Genomic DNA, 24858 nt, shown 5'->3' on the forward strand with positions numbered 1-24858 from the left:
ATTTAAATGAAATATTGTTTTATTGTATTTTAATGTCTCTTGCTCTGGGGTTATGTGAACAATGAGGAGAGGTTTATAAATCATTCAAATAGATAACATGTGCTTCAATTTGAAGTGTAACAATACCAAATACTATTTCTGAACCCTGTTGATTTTGGTACACAAACTTGACAGGGTTGGGAAAGAACTTAAGCCACCTCAAATCATATTTTTGCCTCCTGACAAATATCCCCAGATGTTATAGATCTGTGAGACCAAGCTGACCTTTGGAGCACCGCACACTCTGCCTGTAGATGTTCTCAACATTTCAGTTTTCCTTCAGCTGACACCTCGACGAATCATTTTCAGTGCCTTTCTAAAACAGGCATTAGCCGTCACCCCAATGAGCAGAGCCCATTGGAAAACGCTGGCAGGGATTCAAAAAGCATTTCGTTCATTGTGTCCCTCTCAAACCGACTTCAGTCAACAAAGCAAGAACAGGAACATAGTGGTGAGAGGAAGCGAGGAGATAGAACAGATCAAAGGTAAACATGAGGCAACATTCAGGATTTGTAAGTGCTGCCTGCTGTCAAGAGAGAAATGCTACAGGACATGAAAATGATAAATTCTCAGAACTCTCAGATCTAGTACTAGTAGTTGTTTGGGGAACTGATGCTTTGGGTTTTTTGAATGGGGGTTCGTTTATTTTGAAGGGACAAGCATGGGTGTGTACCCCCATCCTGAAAATATTGGCTGTATGCAAAGTCATATCTTTATTTACATATTGTTATTTGGAAGCTTGTTGAAGACTCCTTTTTCAGCAAACCTCAGCAAGTGGAGATTGATACCCCATATGGTATCTGTAGAGGAGGATTTGAAACTGATTTCGTTCGTTCATTTTGTTGTGGTTTGTTTAATTTGTGATTGTTTTTTGCATTTGCCTTGAATTTGTTTTAATATGTGCAATTGTTTTAACTGCTTTTAGATACGCAGTGCTTTTATATATGTATTGCTAACTGCTTTGAGATGCCTTGTGGGAAGTGATTCATTAGTGTTTCGGAGGAATCAGTTCCAGGAGAAAGACCCATGTGAGTGGCCATGCTCACACGTCTGAACCATTTAAATGTTTTCCCATCCATTGCATGGGCAATGCATGGATAAGCAAGTTCTAATGCAGCCAGGAGGATGCCCAAAGAGAACCTTAATGAATCCACATCTTGGTCAGCTAAAAAGCATCCAGCGCTGTTCCATGCGCATAAGAAGCACAAGAGAAGCATCTCAGTGGTAAACTATTTATATGGGGAAAATCAAATTTTTATCTCTAACACATCCAGGTAATTAAATGGTTGCAGGTAGTGCTTAAAATAAATTATTGGGAGGGATGGAGGGACAACTATTGTCTTAAAAGTCTATGGGATCACAGGACTTGCCCCAAATCAAGGGCTTCCTATCTTCCTCCCTATAATGTGATTCATAACTGAAAATAGTAGAACTCAAAAGACACCTGCTTGAAGCCTTCCATTGCAAGGTGGAGTCAACAGTAGAGAACTTCAAAAACCAATGGTCTGGTTCTATAGAAGGCAGCTTCTCTTGTTCACATTTTTGCCATTTTCACTCATGTGCTCCAGAGTCTAGTGTGTGTTCACATGTTCACCCAGTGCTTTTTTTCTTTAGAAAATGTTTAGGGGTACTCTCATTTTCCTACTCATATTGAAATACTGCCCCTCAATGAGGCCAAACTTAGATTCGCAAAATGTTTAGGGGTATGCATACCCCTGCGTACCCCCAGAAAAATAGCAAGGCACATAGTAGCTACTCTGTGAATGCTAGCCGACAACCATTGTTAGAAAGCAGCATATCTAACTACCGACAGAGAATAGGATCCCACAGCAGCTGCTCAATGCAGACAGGAGGCCTTCTGCTAGCAGCAATAGGATTCCAAGCAAGTTTATTTTCTCGTAACAAATGCTTGCAAAGTCATCCTTTCGACAGGATCAAAAGCAAGCTAAATGGTCTGACATTTCCCCAAAATGCATCAGCATGATTGATACCGATATGCCCAGTTGCTTGTGTATGTATTGAAATCAACATAGCTAGCAAGACTTCCAATCCCTAGTTTTAAGAAATATGCAAAAGTTTAAGAGGGACATGAAAAACAGCTTACCGTATTGATTCCCAAGCCATTCAGCATATATAGCACATCTTCTGTGGCTACATTGCCCGTGGCACCTTTCGCATAGGGGCAACCTCCTAAGCCGGCAGCAGCAGAATCCACAACATGAACTCCCATCTGAAAAACAATCAAAATCAATAATTCTCAATTCAATATGCTCACTGGAGTGGGCTGAACCAAAGAAAAAGAAAAAGAAGGCCAAAACACATAAAGAGCATTTTCTGCATTTTCGGGCAATTTCTCTTCATTTTCTATTCTACATTTAAACTTGTGTTTTATTGTGGCTTATTTTAGACAATAATTTGAGTTATCTGGGAAGGTTAACACATTCCTGCTTTGTTATACAGTCGTACCTTGGACGGAATCCGTTCCGGTAGTCCGTTCAACTTCCAAAACGTTCAGAAACCAAAGCACGGCTTCTGATTGGCTGCAGGAAGCTCCTTCAGCCAATCGGAAGCCATGGAAGCCCCGTTGGATGTTCAGGTTCCAAAGAATGTTTGCAAACAGGAACACTCACTTCCAGGTTTGTGGCATTCGGGAGCCAAAACATCTGAGTACCAAGGCATTAGGGATCCAATGTATGACTGTATATTTGAACCTACCATTTTTTAAAAAAATCATAATTTTTGAAACATATTTGTACATTCTTTTACTACCACAACCTGCTGTGTGACCATAGGATGAAAGAGATGGGTAAGGAATCCAAATGATGATGATGATGATGATGATGATGATATCAATAAGCTCTGGAGAACCAGTAGCTTAAGCTGATGTGTTCAAAAGCGGGGAAGGAACCATCCACTAGGTGGAAAGCAATCACTGGAACCTCAATGTTCATATACATATATGCTCTGAATTGCAGCTGTGGACAGAACAGAGGTTTCAAGCTTTTGATCATAGATGAAAATAATTTTCCAAGTGTTTCTCAAACAGATCATCCCAGTCATCTGCATCCATCTTCTCTTGCATTTGGCATGTTTCCCCCACTGCAATCAAGCAAAATTGATTTTTTGGCACTCAGTTTCAGCTTAATCATTGTGTGGGCTCCTTCAAATATCTGCAGACAGTGTAATTTGAAGTTTCATTTGAAGCTAACAATTAAACGCATACACCCCACTGGTCTGAATAGCTTGGAGTCAGCAAGCCAAGTGCAGCCTGGGCTGTATTCTGGCCTGCCTGGTGTTTAATTACTTCCACATTTTGGCATGCAAAGACATCCAAATTGAAATACTTATGGAGTTCATACTGGACTTCCCATGTATGGACTGTGGTTTTTGGACACGGTACTATAAATTAAATCTAAATTATTATTCTTTATTAACTGCCCTTCACCCTAAGGTCCCAGGGCAGGTCAAAACATTAAAACACAATGTTAAAAGCTGATTAAAACAACTTACAATAAAAAATAAGGTGGATATGCATGATGTGAACAACTTATTTTGCTATAACGTTTTGTTAAAAAAGAAAAACAAGATGAAAACTGTTCCTTCATTGACCACTTGGAGTCACTGTTGCCTCAAGATGTGCCATTTTCTGTTTGTGCTACTGATAACTGGACAACTTTTTCTGTTTAAGCTGCAGGCTAAGTGGACAATAAGATGTCCACATTATTCAGCATTGGGGCTTTTTTGAAGATAGGATGTTAAACTAGCAGAGGGGGGAATGTGCCACTTCTAAGGGCATAAAAATGGCAGCTTAAATGTATGCCCTGTCCAAGAGTAGGCCTGCCATATGTCCTAAATTTCCCAGACATATATCTGGAATACTGCAGTCTGTCAAATGTCCAGGAAAACCCAGATGAATGGCAGCCCATGTCGGCAGTGCCATTTTTGCTGATTTCCCTTTAAAATAGTTTTTAAAAAATGGCATTTATTTATTTTTTGCCGCCCAGATTTTCACTGTTTGAAACATGGCAACCCTATCTAGGAGCCAGTGCTTTCTACAATACAGAATGTTATAATGTGAGTTTCACAAGCCTCAAAATTCCACATTTTGTTGCATCTCTCTGTGTGTTTAGATATAGGTATATAGATCTAGATGTAAAATGTGTGGTGTTCTACATTTCTCAGCTCCAGACAAATGCTATAATTTTCAGCAGGACTGCACCAAGATCAAGAGGGCCGGTGGCAAAATGTCACATTCAGGGATCGTCTTCTATCAATAGCCCCCATCAGTGATGCAGGCCCTGGGCCAATTTTTCATATTTAACAACGCATCCTCCCTCCCTTCTCCCCAGTTGTTCCCATGTTGAATGACTTCTGGCCACAGTCTTGAATTTTCCCACAGTGACCCAGAATTCAAGTGCCCTGATACTGAGGAGGAATGTAGAGAGATGGGCATCACTCTGTTTTTGTGAATAAGATGGCTGTCACATGCAGAAAACATGGCTGCTGTGGGGTGGGGCTTTTGTGTGATTGGCCATGTTCCTCTCCCCCCTACCCACCTGCAAGAACCTGCTCTGCCCCACCAAAAGGAATATGTTACCAGTCACTAAATTAAGTATTAAATGAAAAGGGTGCAACTGTTGAGATTGGGATCTAGTCGGGGGGGCCGCTAGAGGTGCCTTGGAAGATGGCTGACAATACCATCTCTCTGGCTCACACAAGGTAATTAAGAGGCTGCTGATGGGAGTAAGTTAGCCTCCCGAATTCTTCCCAGGGAAGATGCTGCCTCGTCCGTGGTTGCCAATAAATCACCCCCGAGTTCGAAAGAAGGAGGGGGTGAGGGTGGGGGCACTGGATGGAAAGCCCTCAAGTGGATCTCCCAGACTCTACTTCTGAGTACGACCCTACTTGCATTGCTTAAGATAAAATAATTGGAGAAAAGTAAATGCACATGTTTCGAGCGAAGGAAAGAGTGTACTAACTGCTAATTAAATCTACCACTGAGAAGTCAAGAGTGATGGGACGGAATGAGCAGAAGATTACATCAAAGAATCACACTATGTTGGTATGTTGAAACGGAACGGAAGGGGGGGGACTTTTTTCTTTTTCAATATGATTTATCTAACAAACCCTCCCCTAGAAGAACCGTCACATGATTGATAGCAAGTGAGATTGGAAAATAAACTGTGTGGAAATAAAAATATTAACTAAAGGCTTTGTTATGCGGAAGATCTGGAAAGGAAACGAAAGGCTTTTGGGTGACACAGTTACTAATTGGGATCCGCCATTATGAGACAGACTTTATTGTGAGATTTACAATTAAAGGGGGGGGCGAGCCACTGTTCTGTTATCATGTTTGGATTGTACGTCTGATTTGGCAAAAACTCCCCTGGAAAGGCTGATTTATGGAGCAACTGGTCTGGAAAAATTAATGAGCAGACGCTTAGACTTTATTTCATCGGAACTGGCGAAATGGCGCTTGCCGCTCGAATAGGACTTTAGGATCAGCGTGAAAGTCCACACAGAAACATAATAATGCTTGCTTCAACTCGCCTGTGGAAACAACTCAGAGGTTATTAAGAAGAAAATGATAACAACAAGAAGATTGGAAGATGGGACTTGTGAACATCAAAGCAGCAGAAATATGAGATGATTGGACCCTTACTGAACTCGAAGCATGGGTACCCCCAACAAAAAATTTAAAAATTCGGCAAAATATTTGGATTTTATGATATGTATTGGTATAATTCGGATTAACTAATGTGATATGATTGGATTGTTAAACGGAAAACTTAATAAAAATTATTATTTTTTTAAAAAAAGAGAGATTGGGATCTAGTCTGCATATATACCAGACGTTGAAAACACATGTAAATCATATTATTTGCCTCACCAAGGAATCCTGGGTAATTTGGTAAGAGTGCTGGGAATTGTAGGTCAGTGAGAGATAAACCACACTTCTCAGGAATCTTTGGGGGGAAATCATGTGCTTTAAATGTATGGGGTGTAACTTGGTCTTTCATCATTGGATGGTTTAGAACTGTGCCCCATTTTAAAATGGCAATAACTGGCTCTATTCATGAAGCTGTGATAAGCAAAAGTTTTTACAAATTCCTACAAAACCTTTCCAAAGTTTATGCCTGCTTGAGTCCCATTCAGTTCAGACTGAGTGTTAAGCAATCCCCATTCAAACTAATGGGACAGCTTTAAAAGTCCAGACTTCTCACAGCAAAGTCCCCAAAGCAGAGTAAAACCTGGCAGCAGGATCTTAGCCCCACAACACTTTGTTGTTTTAGCCCAGGGGTCAGCAAACGTTTTCAGCAGGAGGCCAGTCCACTGTCCCTCAGACCTTGTAGGAGGCCGGACTATATTTTGGAAAAAAATAATGAACGAATTCCTATGCCCCACAAATAACCCAGAGATGCATTTTAAATAAAAGCACACTTTCTACTCCTGTAAAAACACGCTGATTCCCGGACCGTCTGTGGGCCGGATTTAGAAGGCGATTGGGCCGGATCCAGCCCCCGGGCCATAGTTTGCCTACCCATGTTTTAGCCCAAAAGCTAAAAGAAATGTTACATTTCCTCCCCCTCTCCCTCTCTTAATAGGCCTGCTTTTTATGGGGGCTTCTTTCCAGTGCCTCAAGGCAACAGCTGAAAAAAACCTTATTTTCCCTTTTAGGAGTGTCTAGATGTGCAACCTTGCCCTGAAGATCCAGTCCTGGTTGCAGGTGTTTGGACAAGGCCACCTTCAACATTCACAACGTTATCGTACTAAAAGTTCTTCTGGATTATTTATCCAGCAATGAAAAATTGCACCAAAGACTCCAAGATATATTTTGGTAAACCTTCACTGTGAAACAGACAGATGTTAAAGCAATACATCTCATGGCTTAGACCCTGTGTTTCCAGCTAATCCATAAATGCATCATTTCTGGTTCTTTTTCTACATTGTTTTTAGGTGGAGATTATTTGGAAGCCCATTGCAGAGGAAAAACCCCACCACTCTTTATTTATGTGATAAACAATAAAATAAAATAAAATGTTATACAAAGAATAAATACTAAGACAGTGTGAAGAGTACATCAGCATGTCAGTGCAGATTTTTTAATGTCTCTCTGGTTCAGGTTTTCACTTCATCAGAACTTACCAAGCATCAATGTCACCTGAGGCTAAGGGACCAAAATGAGCCTTGTATCATAAACAGTGGAACCTCTACTCACGTACGGAATCCGTTCCGATGGTCCTTTCATGAGTTGATCCTGGTCGCTGGTAGAAGCACCGTTCTGCACATGTGCAGACGGCAGAAGCTACGTCTGCGCATGCGTGAATCGCGGCAAACCCGGTATTTACTTCCGGGTTTGCTGCGGTCGCGAGTCGAATTGTTCGTGCGTAGGGGCGGTGGTAAGTCAAGGTTCTACTGTACAAGCTATGAATGTGAAACAGTGACTTCCACATCTTAACCACATTTTAGTCTTATAATCTACAGCAGCCTTTCTTTAGCTTGGGTCCCCAGATGTTGTTGGACTACAACTCCCATCATCCCTGAACACTGGTCCTGCTAGCTAGGGAAGATGGGAGTTGTAGTTCAACCACACCTGGAAACCCAAGGTTGAAAAGGTTGATCTTGAAGGCCCAAAAGGGAGGGAGTCGTAGCCTCAATCCATCAAACAGTGTCAGTGCAGAAGAACTAAAACATTGCAAACAACCTTCCCTAATCTTTTCTTTCTTTCTTTCATTTTACAAGGATAAAAATAAAGTTGTCCAACTATCTGGCCAGACTAAATGCAACTCCTGGCATTTATTGCAGCAGGAGAGCTACACAGGTGCACTCTCATTTTCAGCTCCATTTGGGGAAACAGAGACGACCGTCTCCTTTCCAGTGCCATTAACTTATTTACAGCTGGACCTGGAGACATTCTATTCATCATCACAAAGTATAAAGCCAAATGTCCCTTCCTCCTCCCTCCTTATTTCTTCCCCCTTTTTTTTTCAGGAGCACCACAGATTAACAGGTTAGAATGTTTTCCACATGTCCATTTTTACTGTCAGGAGAATATTAAAGACGTTTTCCAGCTTCCGCAGCTCAGCCAGATGTCCGCGGATCCCACGGTGAGAGCAAAATTGGCAAAGTAGCCTTCTCATGACCCCAGCATTGTTTTATCAAGGATCAGTTTTAAAGTATAAAGGGCCGTTTCTTGCTGAGATCCGTAATGTTTTGCAGCCCTTTCCCCTGCAATTACACAAAAGTGCTGACTTTGTTGAACTACTGATACGCGGTAGTATTTCTTATGACTCCTCTCACACTGTGCTGTAATTGATGTTTGCCTTGGCACCCGAAAGGTACCAGGTCTTATTTCCACTGTACATTTCCGGATACTGGTTTCAGTAACATCAGCGTAGGATATTGTACTGGGCGTATGTTTTGTTGTGTAAACATTCGCTGGTGATTTACCCTGTCAATCTCCACAGACTAGCCTCTAATTACCAGGGGCCTCAGATGGACAATTCCTAACATATTTTCTATAGCTGCACCAGTTGGTTTGCCCTTCACTGATGTTGTCAGGAGGCAGAGGAACCAACCCCCAAGGCAGGTTGCCACGAACGGATAAGACAAGGAAAACTCATTACCACCTGCTTTTTATTCAATATTCACAGAGAGAGGCTTGGGAACTGTAGAGCAGCAGCTGCCTCTTCTTCTTCTTCTTCTTCTTCTTTACAAAAAGACCCAAAAAAACATGATTTTTCAATGGACGCCTGATTTTTCCAGGGCAAAGCACCCTATTTCGGAAATTCCCTCTGGACATCATTTCTGCCTTTGAAATCTGAACATATGGCAGCCCTAATTTAATTTGTTGTACAAGCATACGAATACCAACTGATTACTACAACTAATAAAGCACCCACACTGTAAAGAATTTTTTTTCTAAGCGCTTCCTTTTAAAAAAATTAAAATAAAAAGCAAGGAGTTTGATTCCATAAATCTATGAAACTTTTGGGAAAGGCCTTGTTCGCAGCATTTGGAAGAAATTTTCTTCTAGTCCAGAAAAAAAGTGTCTGTTTCTGACCCAAAGAGGGAGAGATGGAGAGGGGGAAAGAGAGAGAGTCTAGCCCTGATCCCTTTGGAACTGGAGGATACCAGCTCTTAACATAGTAATTTAAGCAGTCAAGTTAAAAAAGGCACAGTAAGATGATAAAAGGAGATCTATAAAGAGGCTACTGCTGCGATTGCGTGGGAGGGTGGCTATTAAAACAGCGTCGGGGGGCCCTTTCCACACAACAATCTGCTTTTTCCCTTTTCTTCTAATGCTATACTTGCACTACTGTGAATCCAGCATCAGATCCCACGTAGCAAAACAAAGGTACCCTAGTTATAGAATAGATAGCCCTACTGCAGAATACTTTCATCATCATCATTGAATCTTTAAAATTAAAAAAAGGAAATTGCCATAACATGTTGAGGAACTGCTAAGGAAAGAGGAAGCCTTGATGATGCAGGCCACTTCTGTTTGTTGGCTTCTTTAAGGGCCATATCAACATTCACCAACCAGGTGCCCTCCAAATATTTTAGAGCACAACTCCAATCAGCCCAGGCAAGGCTGGGCCATAGGAGCATGTCTGCCTTGGAGTAAAATTGCAGGAGCGATCAGTCCCTAACAGCATGATCCTGCACCTGTCTGCTCAGAAGTCTACATGAGTTTAGTGAGACTTACCTCCAGTAAGATTGCAGCCTAAAGCACTTTAAATATATACATTTTTTAAAACTTTATAAAGCTTATAATTAAATAATAACAAGGCACTGGAAGATAGGACTTGAGTTTTGGTGCTTCTCACTAGTAAACATAATGGGCACTATCCAATAGAGGTCTACAACACTCACACAACCTTATTCCAATATAGCCAACTCTTGGATCTAAACAATGGGGTAAAGAGAGGGGGGGAGCAAAATGACATTTCCCCAGAAGGAATAAGGTAAGGTAAAGGCAAAGGACCCCTGGACGGTTAAGTCCAGTCAAAGGCGACTATGGGGTTGCAGCACTCATCTTATTTTCAGGACGAAGGGAGCCAGCGTTTGTCCACAGACAGCTTTCCAGATCATGTGGCCAGCAGGACTAAACAGCTTCTGGCACAACAGGACACCATGATGGAAACCAGAGCACACGGAAACGCCGTTTACCTTTCCGCTGGAGCGGTACCTGTTTATCTACTTGTACTGGCGTGCTTTCAAACTGCTAGATTGGCAGGAGCTGGGACAAAGCAACAGGAGCTCACTCCATTGTGGGGTTTCAAACCGCCGACCTTCTGATTGGCAAGCCCAAGAGGCTGAGTGGTTTAGACCACAGCACCACCCATGTCCCCAGAAGGAATATTGTGGTAGGGGCACTCTAAGTGCCATGTTTCCTTCAACCAGAGCTAGGGAAATCTGGTTCACATTTTAATGTGAAACTCCCTAGTTCACAGTTCCTGAAACAATACATGAACCGGTTATGCTTCTCAATTTGCACTTCCGCAAATGTGCACATTAGGGGAAATGGCATATAAAAACGTGTATATCAGGAAATATTGGCACTAAAACTGGCGAGTTTTCATGAGGACTTTTTAAAAATGCACACTGATGTGGAAACATGAAGAACTGAAATTAAGACTGGAAAAATGGGAAATGGGAGAAAACAAAATTGAGAGATTCATCCATCTCATACTGGAGCTCTGCCTTGAGAAAAGGTACCTAGAGTCTGTGTAGCACATGGATAACAATTGTACACTTAGTGTACACACACACATATTAAGAAAGGCGCCAGGAAAACAGCAGTGAATGATAGAATTAAAGGAGACGAGGCATCTGTTTGTTATATTTTCCATTTTCCTGTGGAGCTACCAGCCTAATCCCCACTTCGCTTATGCATTAAAGCGGTCAATGTTAAGGGAAAAGGGTGATTTGAGGAAGCCATCAGAGCCAAAGTGTAAGCAGAAAACATGATAATGCACACATAAAATTAAGGCTTAACAACTCATCTTGTATGACATGGATCCTACTAAAAGTTTTTATACAGCCGAGCTGCAGTTTAACTTGAACCTGAATGGGCCTCAGATGGGATATTGTATGTGTTTTTGGTCACCACTTTGGCACATTGAGGAGAATCTAAGAGGCAAAGAGCCCAGAAGAGTTTTTTTCCCCTTTCTTTTTGTGTTTAAAGCATGGTGGCGGGGGGAGTTAAAATGCCAGATGTATGAAAAATAAGACTTTAAAATGATGGGATTTTTTTCCTAGAATGGGGTGCTCAGAACATGGCCTAAACAAAAACAATAAAGTGTATTCAAAGCATTTCCAAATTTCACGAAGAAAGCAGAAATGACATGGTGATGGTCCTGAGATAGGACAAATGATGGATGCTTCTTCTTCGTATCTGATCTGAGCAACCAGCTAGGTACAAGACCAACCTGAGTGACCTGTGCTGAGAGCTACAAATGATTTCCAAATATATAAGCCGTCCTCTGACTACTTATGAGGTGTAAAATGCTTTTCAAAAACAACACAAGACTCCTGAGAAGGCAAAAGCGATTCCTCGTGCTAACAGAAAGGCAGTGATATATGTGACAGATGATGCTGACTGGGTACAAAGAGCTGAAAAAATTCGCAGTGGAGGAGTTACATATTTAATTAGAAAGCCTGAAATACAAATTACCTCCAGGAGAAATCAATTTAATAAAGCCCAGAGGAAACCAGAGGCAAAAGAGCCATATAAAGTGGTAGGCCCAAATCCATCCCTCATCCTTCCCCTTTTCTTCAATGAAATTAAGGCTTCTGAATTTTACACAGGTCCCTAAACACTGCATAGATTTTATCCCTGGTCGACGCTGCAACTCCCTGCGGGCCATTTGTTATATATTCTTGAGGAATGCTTATTTCCAGAATAAGAACAACTCTAGGGAAAGGTCGTTGAGGTTCTGAACTAAGGTCACATTTGCACCACCCATTTCAAGCTCTATGACACCACTTTAAACAGTCATGGCTTCCCCCAAAGAATTCTGGGAGCTGTAGTTTCTTAAGGGGGTTGCATGTTGTTAGAAGACTCTTTCCTGAAACCCTGGAGAACTACTGCCAGTCAGTGTAGACCAAGGTTTCCCAAACTTTGGTCTCCAGCAGTATTTGGATTACAATTCCCATCATCTCTGACCTCTGGTTCTGCTAGTTTAGGATGATTGGAGTTGTAGTCCAAAAGCAGCCGAAGAGCCAGGTTTGGGAAACCTTGGAATACTGAGCTAGATAGACCAGTGACGTGACCCAATATAAGACAGCTTCCTATGTGTCTCAGTTCATATTGTTTTCTTGGAAGAGTTCAAAAATGAGTTGGCTGGTTGGCAGGGAAACCAACCCAGTAAATGTTATGGACTACTGGATCTCAAGACAAGGGCCTGAATCCAGCTGGGTGCATGTGCAGGAACTCAGCAACATATGAAGAGCTTTCTTTAAAAACAACTGTTGTGGCTGATCAGCTGCTTGATGGGAAACTTCATTTACTTGGCCCGCCTCACCTTGCCTTGTCTTAATCCAGTTTCCTGTGCCTATTAGAATGATTCTTGCTTCCAAGAGAGCCTCTGACATGGCCATTGCATAGCTGTCAACTTACAGATTTGAAAATAAGGGACCAGCAGCCTCGAAAATAAGGGATCAGCAGTCAAAATAAGAGCACAGGTATGTTCAACTTCTGAGCCAAAGGCAGAAAGCCCAGCCAGCAGCCAAACGAAGCCTCAAGTGGTGGTTCCCACAGCGCAGCAACCCGGCAAAGGGGATGCAGCAAGGAAAACCACTGTCACCTCTCCGCTGGGAAGCGCTGAGCAAAGGCGAGTCCCCAGGCAACACGGCCGATTTGATCGGCACAAGGCATGCAAGCTCCATCCCCCAGTCGTTCTTAGACTCCTTATGGGCTGAGCAACGCAGCCAAGCAACACAGTTGGAGCCTCCCTCCTCCCTGGCCGGCAGGGAGGGAGGGAGAGGAGCTGCTTCCTTTAAAACCCGGGAAATTTAAGGGACATCATCAATAAGGGACAGCAGCGGGACACAGCGCTGGGACAAGGGACTTTCCCGCCAAATAAGGGACGGTTGACAGCTATGGGCTGTTGTTGTAGAGTGCAGGGTGAAGCTAGAGGCCCCCTTTCCAGTCCCTGACACTTCAGAACAGTGCAAAAGCCTCATATATTCAAACATTACTAAATAGTGGTAATGCCAGTAAGAGCAACAGTGAGTAAACACATTATTTCAAAAAGTCTTTGGAGAACTTGTTAAGACTATCTGAAGGAAGCACCATATCGTTTGATAGCATTCCTGGTTATATAATTCTAGGAGAGTTTCTTTGTGTTTTGCATTGCAAGGCCAAACTACACATTGCACAAGGAGATCTAGGATTCCAAATCCTGATATTTTAGTTTAACTTTAAAAGCTGCCAGAGACAGGGGGCTTCCAAATTATCCTGTGCCATTCTCTTAATCTAACACCACCACCCCCAAAGTTGCTGTTAGCTGCTGCGGAGAGGACACATACAAGCTCCTAAACACACCTGACAACCATAAAAGGCAAGAATGCCATGATTCAATTCTATATGTAGCATCAGACTAAGCACCATGTGCTATTGATATGGTTTTCCAGAAGATGCAGGTTTGGGGAATTGCCGGACTAAAAAAAAACTGTGTCTATTTATAAAATAAATCCTGTTACACTTACCGTTTTCCTCCAAAATTCACTCTGCTTCCTGAAGGATATATTGGCCATATAAGTAATGGGGATCCAAAAATATCTGGACTCCATTGTTTCTCACGCTAGTCTACTTCCCCACCCCCTGTTAACTACATGGAAAATTGGAAATCTTATCTTCATTTTCCATGGTTCTGTAAGACATATGTTAAAGAAATAGAATCTGGGAACTGGAGACTGAATCTTCCACCACCTCGTTGGTATGATCACAGCAGGAAACCTTTTTTTTATATTTACAATTTTTATTTATTTCAGCCACTTAACAAAATTTGTTTATTACTCTTGTCTAATCCTTAAGATTAAGATTTCTAGTACAACACTCTGAAAAATCAAAGCACAGGATGCTCATTACATATTTGGCAATTTTCCATATAGAATTCAGAAGACCAAGCCGTGTGTGTGTGTGTGTATCTTAACAATTATATACAATTGTTTCTCCTAACTTGGTTTGTGAATGCAGAAGATGCTACCAAATCCCAATAAATGGTTATCACTTTTTCATCAAATAATCCACTTTTATTTTATGAAGTCAACACAACATATATCAAATGACACCTATGAATGAGACAGAGAGTATAAAAAGGTGCCAGCGATACAGATCACTCTACATGTAGATATGTTGCTACAGCTGAATACTACCACTCCTTTATCATCCTTCTCCCAAAATCCTCACCAGTTGCCCCCTTCTACATTAGCTCCAAGGTCCTAATGCAGGTCTTTTGAATGATGTCCTGGTACAGTTTGTGTGGATTCTACCTTAGAGCATTGCTTGACGTTGCTCTCAGCTGCAACTGTTAAGCACTGAACTCGGAGCTGTAACTTGAAGAATGTCAAAGAAAAAAATACCTCCTCTCATAAATCTTTTGACCTACCCCTGGTGCAGTGGATCATCTCTGCTGATTCTACTAATATAAGATGTTGGCATTCTACATGTGTTGAGTGTGGATGATCACCAGCACTTTGGCTGAGAAAACCAGCCAATCATGTGTGAACACTGCATCTGGGTTGAAAAAAATGTTCCTAAATTGGCCTACACAGTGACAGTCATAACCCACAAACAAATCATAATATATACCCGATGTTGTCAAATCCACCTGCAAGAAGATCAGGATTAATGGCCAATAAACAGGTAGCCTGGAAGCGCCCTGAGTATCTGGGCAGAAACTATTTTGGGCTCTGTACAAGCCTCCAGCAAGTTATTAAATCCAAATGTAATGTTGAGTTGTTATGGTAGAAGCAGTAACAATACCGGTCATGGTAGGAGCAACTAGTATCGGTTATACATCTTGTTGGTCCAGATTGTTTCCTTCTCCCTTGGAGGTCGCACAGTTTCCTATAAATAATGGTTTGCCATTGTACATTGCCTTTGACATGTTATCCAGTCTACACATGCAGTTTTACTCAAAGCACTCTTTTTACTCAAACAGCCAGCCACGCCTCCTCCTTCTTGCTGACTTTGTCACTTCTATAAATTCTATAGTCTGATATTTTAATATCCCAGTTTCTGGGTTCAGCCAAGTTTCAGCCACCAAGCAAAGACTTAGCCATACTTCTGTTTAAAATCTTATTGTTTTGAAACATTCCTTCATATGCTTTTTTCATTTGCACCAAAAACACACTATTTAGAAAGACATCATATCCCAATTTGATGCCTGACATTTATTCCTTTCAGTGGCATCTACAATTAGATCAGGCTTCAAACTACTTACTCTGGAGAAATCTTAATATTTTTATTTTAGCAATGCCTCTTCTGGGTAAATGGCTTGAGCACTGTAATCTTAACCTTTGAATGTTTTGGCTAAACAGTCAGCCTTCTTTCACTACTTACTCTTTCGTTAGAACAACCCTTATAAAACCTCTTAGGTAGTTTCTTATGCAGATTCAGTGACTTCGTCCAATATCATTTGGAGTAGGGCACAACTAAATGATGGTAAGTTTTCCTCATCAAATACCATCAAAGTATTGTTATTGGGGGGGGGAGAGAGAGTTGGAGGCTGAGTATTATCACTGCCAGAACAGAAAACAAAATAGCGGGCAAAAACATGCTGAGGAGAAGAAGACAGCAACAATCTAGAGAACTGGTGCAAGAATATTACAGCCTACAGTTCGCTAAAGAATAGGAGACAGAATGCTGCTCGGCTTTCATTCATTGAGGAATTGTCTTTACAGGAATTGTCTTTATACTTCTCATTGTCATGCTAGTTGTTAAATTTACTCAGGCAGGGGTCAACATGTTAGATGTTAAATTTACTCAGGCAGGGGTCAACAATTTTTACACACATTTAAAGCCCGACTGTATACATACCCTACCCAAAGCTTTGAGCTTATGCAGGTACATTGCAGCCAAACACATACAACTAAGGGAGCCCCTTTTAAAGGGCTGGGTAACAAAAAGACTTTTCAGAAAAGTCCCAACCCTTTCTTGTCTACCATTTCACCTCTAGAAAGAAAGAAAGAAAGAAAGAAAGAAAGAAAGAAAGAAAGAAAGAAAGAAAGAAAGAAAGGACAGATGGATGGAAGGAAGGAAGGAAGGAAGGAAGGAAGGAAGGAAGGAAGGAAGGAAGGAAAGAAAAAGCTGTTTAGCTTTTCAGAAGCGTGCATTGTTCAACTCCGGAGAAAGTATAATTTTGTCAGGCCAAGTGCAAAGTTGTAATGTGCCCCAACTCCTACAATCCTGTTTTGAAAAAGTGGAGGACTGACTTTTGCCCTTCCACTTTTTCCCATTTTCTTTAGGCTCCCTGCATTTCTAGGTACCCACATTGTATTCCTAGTTCCAGCAATATGGTATGTATGCATGTATGTATATACCTATGTATATTATACACACATGACAAATGGCCTTTCAGTGATGCTCCCTGTCCCTGGGAATCTGCTGTCAGTTCCCATATCTATGCGCTTCAGGGACCAAAGGGTTCATTCATTTACTGACATGTGTTCAGGGGCCTGTAAATTCAATCAGCAGCACTGGATCCCACTGTCCTTGGGATTTCAAGGTTCCCTGATTTATTCTGGTGCTCATCCTTTCCTCCTGCTGCCATTCCCTGTTGGCCCTGCCTGCCTAGAGGCAATGCCAACAGGGATCAAGGAACCTGGAACTTCTAGTTCATAAATATCCTCTGGCGCCACCTGTAATTTAGCCTCATCTCCCCCACCCCACCCACTGCTAGTACAAATGAACTCTCTCTCTGTGCTAATTGAGAAAAGTGTTTTATTCCCAGCCACTGAATTAGCTACAGCAGTAGCTGAAAGTAAGCAGTATCTTATAATGAAGCTACATTTCAATATAGAAGCTCAAAGGCAATATCCAGGCAGCATAATCTATTGGTCCAATTCAAGGGATGCAGCAAAGTCTCCCAGTTTTTCTGGTCTTTCCCAGTCCTGCTTATCCTCTTTCAGGTTTCATTTCTTAGATTACTCCATTCTCATTCTTCTACTTATAGCTATCTTGCCTCTGGGGACTTTCCCACTTGACTCCTATTTTGTAGGAGCGACATCCACTCAGTTTTCTACTGGTCCACAGCTTCCTTTACTATACTCAACTCCTGTTTTCAAGGTCAGTTTTTGGATTGCCTCACAGTTAGTCTCATCTATCTATCTATCTATCTATCTATCTATCTATCTATCTATCATCTATCTATCATCTATCTATCTCTATCTATCTATCATTTATCTATCTCTCCACCCATCCACCTCAATCTCCAAAGCTAGGCTGTTTAGGACAGGTATTCTGGAAGGTTCCATTCCCTCACAATTTAGACATTGCAGCTCAATTAACGGCCATCTAGGATTCCCCACTGCCACATTTTGGCTCAACCATAGATAGCACGATGCACATTGCCTTTCATAGTTGTTCATCACTGCAATCACACTGCCAGAAAACAACACACATAAGACCTCTTTGGGCATTCAGTCTGTACATGTGAGGGGGGCGGGGATATGTCCCAGCCCTTGACCCCCTATGCTTCTGGATGTGTTGGGGGAATCCACTCCACCTCGACCTTCCCACATTGAGCTGGAAGGTCTTCTAAGCACACATGGCTGAACACACTTCAGCCACACTTCAGTCTTTGGGGGAAGGGCTGCAGCTCAGTGGTACAGCACGACCAAAAGGTCTCAGGTTCAATGTCCCAGTTGCAGGAAGACTGCTAAGCATATTCAGCCAGTTCCCTTCAGATTTCTGTGCTGAACATGCCAAGACTGGAACTGGAGGGGGCAGTGTTGACATATGTCCCCTGCTCCACTATATACCGCTCCCCTCATGTGTTCATGAACATCTTAAGAGGGCTACAATATCCTGCATTTTTTTTTAACATGTTGCTATGAAAAATTATAGAACAGAGCTCAGATCTTCAGAAAGAAAAGCGGTTCTGTTAGGGAAAATGCTTGGAGTACCCCAGTTAATGAATTCTACAGGCTTTGGGGTTTTTTGTTTTTAAGTCTCCTTTATCCACATGCAGATTAATTCCTGTCTTTCTAAGTTAAGAGGCACCACAAATGTGCACTTTGAAACTAGTTAGCATCAGACTCTGACTGTTGCAGCCAGTAGCAAATGTCGGAATAAAACCCACGTCCCCATCGTTTCATTTGGAATTATAATTTAACAGCACTCTGCCTAAAAGGAAGCATGTCTAATATATTAGTGCGTTTTCATATAGTAAAGCTTGGGCAATTCATCATGCAGCAGGTTTTCAATACGACAATTCAGTAGTCACCAGCTGGGACCAGAAAAAAATATTTTCCTGAGGACATTTCCAATTTCCACTTTCCCTAAAGCCTTGGAAATAGCACTTAAAGTAGCAATATATTATGATATGATGTAGAGTGGTACTGAAGAAACTTCTATATTTGTTGCTAGATGGCTGGGTTACTCTTGAACTGTTAAGAGTCTAACAGTACAATCAATCCCATGCAGAGCATCCAAGCCACTAGACTGCAGCCAACTCGGCTACAGATTCATTTGCAATGTTTGGGTGCAAGATGCTTGGTAGGGTATAAAGTGAAGAAATACACAGAAAGGAATAAACAAATCAAATAGTCCATATTGTATCCATAATGATTCACAGGTTGCTATATTTTGATTTTGCACCAGCCCGTGGTGTTCTATCCATTTCTGTCCACGTTTGTGATCTTTTCCCATTATATATTTTTGTACATGTGCAACTGAACTCCTTGTTTTCGAAGAAGATTGTGGACAAATATGTAAAGCGTGTCCATCAATGACAGCCACCCGCAGATGGATGCAGTGCAGAAATGTGCGACTCGCTTTAAGCTATAGAATGTGATCCTCAGCTCATGACTTACACCTGGTCTGGACCCAACCCAGATCATACATTAACATCAGCAGTGAGAGAGTCACTGCGGTACAGATATACCCCTGCCTATCTAGGTAACCTTGGGGGGAAACTGACCACATGGGTGGGGCAGCAATACGGTGGCTTATGAGCATTTAAAATAGCCTTACATGAGTCGGAGTACAGTGGCAGAGCATCTGCGATGCATGCAGAAGATCCAGATTCAACACCCTGCATCTCCAGGTAGGGCAAGGAGATAAGCTTGTCTGAAATCCTGAAAAGTCATTAGCAGTCTGTGGAGAGCTAGATGGACCAATAGTCTGACTCTAACACCGACTGACAGCAGCCACTATCCAGGATCCAAGGCAGAGCTCTTTCCCATCAACTGCTACCTGATCCTTTACCTGGGATTGAATCTGGGCGCATTCAAAGCACACAGTCTACCAATGAACATCTCCCTATCATGGGAGCAGCCATGTCCATGAGGCTCCCATTCTGCTCTGGAGCTTGTGCAAACCAATCCTTAGTCCCAGAGAAGCTGCTCACTCCTTCTAAAACAGAGTGAGGAACTTTGCATATGCCCATGCTTACTCTTCCTCTCCTTTCTGGAGCCTACGTAGATGCAAGGATGAATGAGGCTAGCACCGAAAAAACTGTATTTGGACGAGACCAGAGACTGGATCTTCTTACCTGCATCGCTGTGAGGATATTGGCTAAAGCCTGGCCGTACGTGTCATGGCAATGCACTGCAATTGCTGCCACGGGGAGCTCCATCATAACAGATTCCAGCATGCGCTTCATGCTGCCAGGGGTCCCCACACCTATGGTGTCTCCAAGGGATATCTCATAGCAACCCATGCTGTATAGCCGTTTGGAGACCTGGGGAGGGAATGGTAGGAGAACCAAATGTAAGCAAAAGAAGAACAGGGAAAGGAGAAAGCAGTTTCAAGTGACTTTTACCGATGAATAATTTCTGACAAACGGAAAAGACTAACACTAGGATCCTAGTCATCTCCTTTTTGTGTTTTCCCGCATTAATCCTGAGGGGGCCTGTTTTCAACAGGTGGTCCTTTCCTATCCTTTCTAGAACAGCCTTCCCCAGCCTGGTGACCTCTGGATGTTATTGGACTACAGTTCCCTTCATCCTTGACTATTACCCATTCTGCCTAGGGCTGATGGGAGTTGTAGTTCAGCAATGTCTGGAGGGCACCAGGTTAGGGAAGGCTGTTCTAGAACATCTTCTGCTCTGGGATTTTTCAGATTATGCCTCTCTGCACAGGGCTGTATTCCTTTTCTGATTTTCAAGCTTTTCAGAATTAAGTTCTTTTGTTGAACATTAACTTAAGACTGCCAGGTGTTTTCAATGAATGAAACAAATTCACAGTGAAACAAACAGCTGACATTTATTTGCCTGCTTAATACTTCCATGGAAGTCAAAGAGAATTTCTGTTGCAGATGGATTACATGCACTATCTCCCCACCCCACCCCTTTCTGCCTATGTGTGTTTGGGAATCTGAAAAGTACAGTGGTACCTCAGGTTACATACGCTTCAGGTTACAGACTCTGCTAACCCAGAAATAGTACCTCGGGTTGAGAACTTTGCTTCAGGATGAGAACAGAAATTGTGCGGCGGCAGTGCAGTGGCAGTGGGAGGCCCCATTAGCTAAAGTGGTGCTTCAGGTTAAGACAGTTTCAGGTTAAGAACAGACCTCCAGAACAAATTAAGTACTTAACCCGAGGTACCACTGTAATATGTATTTACAGAAAAAACTCAGGGAGGCAAATGTAGAATGAAGGGTGCACTGGATACACCTGAAAGGTATTTCTCTGTGCTGGCATCCTAGGCCCAGGTGGCATGAGCATCATCTAGTGCTTGAAAGCAAGAGTCCAGTCACTTATCAGGAGCTTTTAACCAGTGGTGTTCCTGGAAGCGATCCAATTTTCACTCCTGCTGTTCAGCTCAAAGCAGCAGGACTGGGGTTTTCTCTCTGCATTTACTGCATTCAGGCCTGCATCCTAATCCCACCTGGGTCCAGCATACAAGCACAGGAGAAAAGCCCACTAAAAATATACAGTGTCCTCCAGGACATAATATACCATTCAGCTTTTAGAAATTTTACAATGCGGAGCCAGCTATTAACTATAGAGAGCTGGTGTAGACCCCACAATTATTAAGCATTCAAGAGCAGGCTGTGGAATCATGCATTCCCTGAACCTACCCCTTTCTTCCTGGACACTGAAAACACCTATATATTTCTTAACAAGCCATATAATGTCACTCGGGATTTGCAACGTATAACGCTTTTGCCACACACTTTTGATTCAACAGATGTCCTACAGTTTTTCCTATTGCACTTTATTGCCAACTGCACTGTGGTCCCCAAGTGCAGACGAGATACAAGAAACAGCTTCAGATGGATGACAAGTGCTAAATTGGTAAAATACCAATGATAATAATGGGTTTTGCTGGTGGGACGAGTGTGATAAAAGTTGACAGGGTGCAAAGCTGCTAGTCCCAGGTGACCCGCATGCTTATATGCTTAATCTAAAGGCCAAAAGATAAATGGCACAAGCAAGATTTAAAAGTCTGCAAAGAGGATGTGAATCCCATGGCTATTTCTTTTAGTTTGGCATAACTGTTCCATGACTTACCCGGGAAAAATCAGGCATACTGTATACAATTTCTGCTGAATCTCGGGAAGGGGGAGATTGTTCATAACTCTCCAAGGCCTACTAGTAGTATTATTTATTATTACACTATTTATTATTGTTATGCAACTTGTATGCCACTTTTCAAAATTAAGGTGCTCCCGAAAGCAACTCATAATGATGATAATGAGGACAAACTCTGACAAATCTTCTGTAGAAGAAGGCCTTAGATAGAAAACCAGAGGATATTTGTGGAATCAAAATGAAGAGTTGCATTCCTGCTGAAATGGGCTTTATTGACAAGGGGGTGGGGGATGCAGGAACTTGGCCTGAGCATCATATCAAGGTCTTTTGGAGAACAGACTCCAATATGGTTTTGCAATAGGAAATATGGGAACAGCACAGCTAAACCTGTCACCATCAATATATCTAAACATATGTCACACGCAGCTTGACGGGAAAACCAACTGAATCAGAAAATTGCTATTCTTAATAAATGAAAGTTGTATCTGCTCTGGGAGAAGTACTGTGATAAACTCCATGTAAACAGATACTCAGGGCTAAGAGGCAGGATAAAATGGAAGATTGTTTGAGGGGGGAAACTACCGTTAGTGGAAACAAACTCTAGCACTGTAATGGCAATAACAGAGAAAAAGAAAACATTGTTCCTGGATTTTTGCAATGTGGCTAGGAGCTGCTTAGTGTTGTTGTTGTTGTTGTTGTTGTTGTTGTTGTTTCCTGGTTACCCACATTTGTCCTATCTTACCTCTACTATTAAAGGGCTGATTTAAATATTGAGGTACATCATTTGACAGCGCTGTGAGAGGTACTGAGAAGTATTGCACTAAGATGGATGCCAGGTGAGATGAAAACTCTGTCATGAGGTAACTCCAAGTTCCAATGGTGTTTTTACACTTGTAAGCCATCACTTGATGCTACAATTATCAAGTGATGAGCCAACAACATGTACACACACCCAAAATAGGCCAACGGTTTCTTAGAAATTTTCAACTTTGATCTGAAGTCCTGGGTTGTACAGAAGTGTTTCATAGCACATGCTGCAGGTATGAGTAATGCTATCAAGTGCCATCAAGTGAAGAATTTAACCTGTGTAACCTGACTGCTTCCTCAATCAGTTGGTTAGCCAAAGGTGGTGGTTATTCTATCGTTCTAATGACCACAAAATGCTGGTGGCTACTAGCTATAACACAGTCTGTATGCATGGGCAGCAGCAGGAAAGAGACAATTAAGAACTGCAATGCAGGAGGAGATGCAGAGAACTGAATGTGCCGCTGGGGTGTAAAGGTGGTGAGAGGTCTGCTTTTCACTGTGATGTGAGAAACTGATGCTATTTTAAATTGCATTTTAACCTGTATTTTAAATTGGGGTTTTTTTCCTATTATGTTTTTACTGTAATTTTACTGGTGTTAGCCGCTCTGAGCCCGGCTCTGGCCGGGAAGGGCGGGGTATAAATAAAATAATAATAATATTACTTTACAGATTAGAACTGTGGAGATTCCTGTTCCATGCTCAATGGGCATTATTTCTGCTAATGTTCCGAGTTCTCCTGTTTTGATATGGGGATATTTTATGTTGGATTTTTATTTTGTCTGCCTGTTCTCTATATAATCCCATAAAATCATACAAAAATGAGAATAAGAAAAACCTGTGCAAATAAAAAGCATGCCCTCAAGTCACCAGTGCTTTCCCTTCACAAGAAAACAGATCCCCAGGGAAGTAAAGATTTCTGGGCTGTTTGTTTTTGTTTTTAAGTGGCTTACTTCCGCAACTTTCGCTGGCTCAATATTTCCTTCGTAAGGGCACCCCAACGCACAAGACACATACCTAAACGAAAAAAGAATACAGACGCATTGGTAATATGCACACATTCTTCAAATACTAGGATCAACAATTAAGCCAGGAAGTAATCGGGTCCTCCCTTAAAGAGGGCACGTGTTGCGGTGAGACCTGGCAACCAAACCCCGTGTTGTGGGTGGGGATGATTGGATAGCCACAACACCCAACTGGTAGGTCCCTTGATGCTGGGTTTAATCAGGCCAATGCGACGCAGGCTAAGCAGATCAAGGGACCTATATATACCTATGCACGTGACCCAGAGCTTCCTCTTTTGGTGCATGCATTGGAACACCCGCCCACCTCTCCCTACTTTTAGGGCTTTGCGCTTGACCTTGCTATGCCATCGTGTGTTGTCTGGACAGGGGCATGGCAGGAATTTTCCCCACTTGGCTGATTGGCTGTTGCCATTTGGGTTTCACCTGCCACATAGCAAATCGTCACAACTTGTAAGGTTGTGGATAGGCTCTGGTTCAGGTGATAGGGATGGAGGAACGCTCTCGCCATCCCCATGTGAAGGGTATTCCGTTAAAGGAATCCAGGGACTCAATGGTTTGGTCAACCCTGTGAGGGGGTTGTGCCCGTGCCTGAGTCCAGGGGGACATCTGGGTGGTGGACATAGCCTGTTCCCGGCTTTCCACCTATCCCGGTGTTCACCCTAGGCTGACCTATGCTGCTGCCCTGGGTCAACGCTACCTGCAACGGTGCAGGCAGCTAGTCGAACCAGAGCTTATGCAACCACTCACATGCTGTAATCAATAAGGTTGTGGCCTAAATTCTGCCAAAAACCAAACCAAAATTTGAGTCTTGTCTGAATTTATTTAAGGGAAAGGTTTAAAGCTTTGAACACGCAATAGGAGAATCCTTTAAAAAAACAAGTTTTTATAGTTATATCTTGAGTCTGCCAAAATATTTTGTCACTTTAGAATCATAGAATTGTAGAGTTGGAAAGGATCCCAAGTTTACAAGAATGGAAGGCAACAATCAGAACAGCCTTCCCCCACATGGAAAATCACCCCCACATTGAAAACTTATTTTTGGATCTTACAGAAAGTCCTGACATGTGTTATAATGCACCAACAGTATTCTTTTCTCAACTACAGTAGAAATGAAGGGCATAATGAAGAGCTAACTTACAAACGATCTTGGGCAACATCTTGCTAGCATCTGTATTAACTGTGTCCATTTTACCTTCCGTAAAAAGGATGAGATGAAACTAGATAAAACTCCCTTTGATAAAACAAGCGAGCCCTTTCCTCCTTCCTCCAGTATCAAAGT

General features: G+C 42.2%; 1 protein-coding gene across 1 annotated transcript in view; it reads right to left on the reverse strand.

Annotated features, from left to right (window-relative positions):
* HMGCLL1 (3-hydroxy-3-methylglutaryl-CoA lyase like 1) overlaps window positions 1-24858 on the reverse strand; it is a 58288-nt gene that overhangs the window by 7226 nt on the left and 26204 nt on the right. The window contains exons 6-8 of the mRNA XM_081187084.1: window positions 23508-23571; window positions 19767-19955; window positions 2144-2269 (exon numbers count right to left, since the gene is read on the reverse strand). Of these exons, the coding sequence (XP_081043210.1) occupies window positions 2144-2269; window positions 19767-19955; window positions 23508-23571 (379 nt within the window). The remainder of the gene's footprint in view (window positions 1-2143; window positions 2270-19766; window positions 19956-23507; window positions 23572-24858) is intronic.

Source organism: Podarcis bocagei, assembly GCF_964188305.1.
Source record: "Podarcis bocagei genome assembly, chromosome: 3".
Classification (NCBI taxonomy): Eukaryota; Metazoa; Chordata; class Lepidosauria; order Squamata; family Lacertidae; genus Podarcis; species Podarcis bocagei.